Source organism: Geospiza fortis, unplaced genomic scaffold (genome assembly GCF_000277835.1).
Source record: "Geospiza fortis unplaced genomic scaffold, GeoFor_1.0 scaffold1103, whole genome shotgun sequence".
Lineage (NCBI taxonomy): Eukaryota > Metazoa > Chordata > Aves > Passeriformes > Thraupidae > Geospiza > Geospiza fortis.
The window spans coordinates 66061-68115 of NW_005054669.1; the positions used below are offsets into that span (position 1 = coordinate 66061).

Sequence of the window (2055 nt, forward strand, 5' to 3'; positions counted from 1 at the left end):
AGTGGCCGTGCGGGCCAGGGCCGAGCTGCGGGAGAGCCGGGCGTTCACCTCGATGATGTAGTACTGTGGGCAGCAGGCAGGCAGGGTCAGTGGGGGCCGTGGAACAGGCCAAGCCAGGGACACGGTGACATGGCCAGACCCATGGTGTCCCAGGGGTGCTGCAGCGCAGGGGCCTGCTGTGCCACAGCCTCGTGGGACAGCTGGGGCCAGATCCCCCAGGGCGAAGCTGGCTGGGGATTGGGAGAGGGAGCCAGAACCCGCAGGGGGCTGCAAGTACCTGCTCGGACTCGGGGTTGAGGGCAAACTGGATGTTGCACTCGCCCACGATGCCCAGGTGCTGCACCACCTTGATGGCTGTGCGCCTCAGCATGAAGTACTCAGTGTCATTGAGGGTCTGGCTGGGTGCCACCACAATGGACTCGCCCGTGTGGATCCCCAGCGGGTCCAGGTTCTCCATGTTGCACACCTGACAGCAGAGGGGTCACTGCTCCACATGCTGTCCCTGGTGAGTTCCTCCCAGTTCCCACCACATCCTCCCCTGCCCAGCCAGGACTGGAATACACGGGGTGTCCCACGGGGTGGACACCCCAGCATAGGGGTGCAGGGCTCTGTTCACAGGGTGCAGCTCCCAATGGCACACAGCAGCTGTGCCAGCACCACCAGAGGCACTGGGGAGCCCTCCCTGGGGACAAGGTGCAGGACAAGCCCTCAGCCCCTGCCCCACGCCCATCTCTCTGCAGCAGCCCAGGGCCTCCCTCCATCCCATACCGTGATGCAGTTGTTGTAGGCATCCCGCACCACCTCGTACTCAATCTCCTTCCAGCCTTTCAGGGACTTGTCCACCAGCACCTGGGAGGTGTGGGTGAAGGCCTGGCTCACCAGAGCCACCAGCTCCTCCCGGTTGTTGGCGAAGCCGGAGCCCAGCCCTCCCAGGGCGTAGGCAGAGCGCACCAGCACCGGGTACCCCAAGCGCTCAGCTGCTGCTTGTGCCTGCAGGGAGCAATGGGGTCAGCAAGAGGAAGGGCAGGAACAGCGAGGGTCAGGAACAGGAGGGACAGGACCCTGCCCTGCCCCACAGCCCCCCTGAGCACCCCAGACCTGCTCCAGGGAGGCAGCAGCCTCGCTGGGCGCCACGTGCTCCCCGATCTCCTCCATCTTCTCCACAAAGACCTTGCGATCTTCTGTCATCTCAATGGAGGCCACGGGGGTGCCCAGCACCCGCACGCAGTACCGCTCCAGGACGCCCGCCTTGGTCAGCTCCACGCCACAGTTGAGGGCTGTTTGCCCCCCAAAGGTCAGCAGCACCCCATCAGGCCGCTCGTTCCGGATCACCTGGGGGCACGGGGAGGTGGGACAGAAGCCACGGTGCGTCCTGTACTTTCCAGCTGCCTCCTCACCTGTGCTGCCCCCCAAGCGCCTTCCAACCCCATCCAGCCCTACCTGCACCAGGTTCTGGGCCATTCTCCAGGCCAGCCCCCTCGATCCCCCAGCTCTGCCATCCCTGCATTCCCAAACTGCCCTCTCCCAGCCAGCATCCCGCAGTGCTCACCTGGGTGACGTACTCAGGGGTGATGGGCAGGAAGTACACCTTGTCTGCCAGTCCCTTGGAGGTCTGCACGGTGGCGATGTTGGGGTTGATCAGCACCGTCTGGATGTTCTCCTCCTTCAGCGCTTTGATGGCCTCATGGGGAGCAGAGGGGTCACTGCTGGTGGCCCTGGGTCCCTGTGCCCACCACCACCCCCCTGCCCTGGGACTGGCACACACCTGTGACCCTGAGTAATCAAACTCTCCTGCCTGCCCAATGGAAAGGCCACCGGAGCCCAGGATCAGCACCTTGCGAGGCCGAGCTGCCTCTGAGTCCCCCGCTGGTGCCTTGGTGTAGGTCAGCCACTCCTGCAGGCGCTCCCGCACTGGGGGGATGTGGCACGCTGGGGACAGGGCTGGGGACACGCACAGCCCCGTCCTGCAGCCCTTGGCCCACAGTCCCGGCCGTCCTCACACTCACACCCACCTGTCCGGGCGCTGCCCTGCCCGTCCCGCAGGTCCCGCGCCGC

The 2055-nt window shown here is 65.6% G+C and overlaps 1 protein-coding gene across 1 annotated transcript in view; it reads right to left on the bottom strand.

Moving 5' to 3' along the window:
• The window catches only part of CAD (carbamoyl-phosphate synthetase 2, aspartate transcarbamylase, and dihydroorotase), an 18516-nt gene that overhangs the window by 9872 nt on the left and 6589 nt on the right, over positions 1–2055 (bottom strand). The window contains 7 exon segments of the mRNA XM_031065037.1: positions 1–63; positions 278–466; positions 769–990; positions 1099–1332; positions 1550–1681; positions 1766–1911; positions 2013–2055. The exon segment at positions 1–63 is cut by the window's left edge and continues 18 nt beyond it; the exon segment at positions 2013–2055 is cut by the window's right edge and continues 133 nt beyond it. Of these exon segments, the coding sequence (XP_030920897.1) occupies positions 1–63; positions 278–466; positions 769–990; positions 1099–1332; positions 1550–1681; positions 1766–1911; positions 2013–2055 (1029 nt within the window).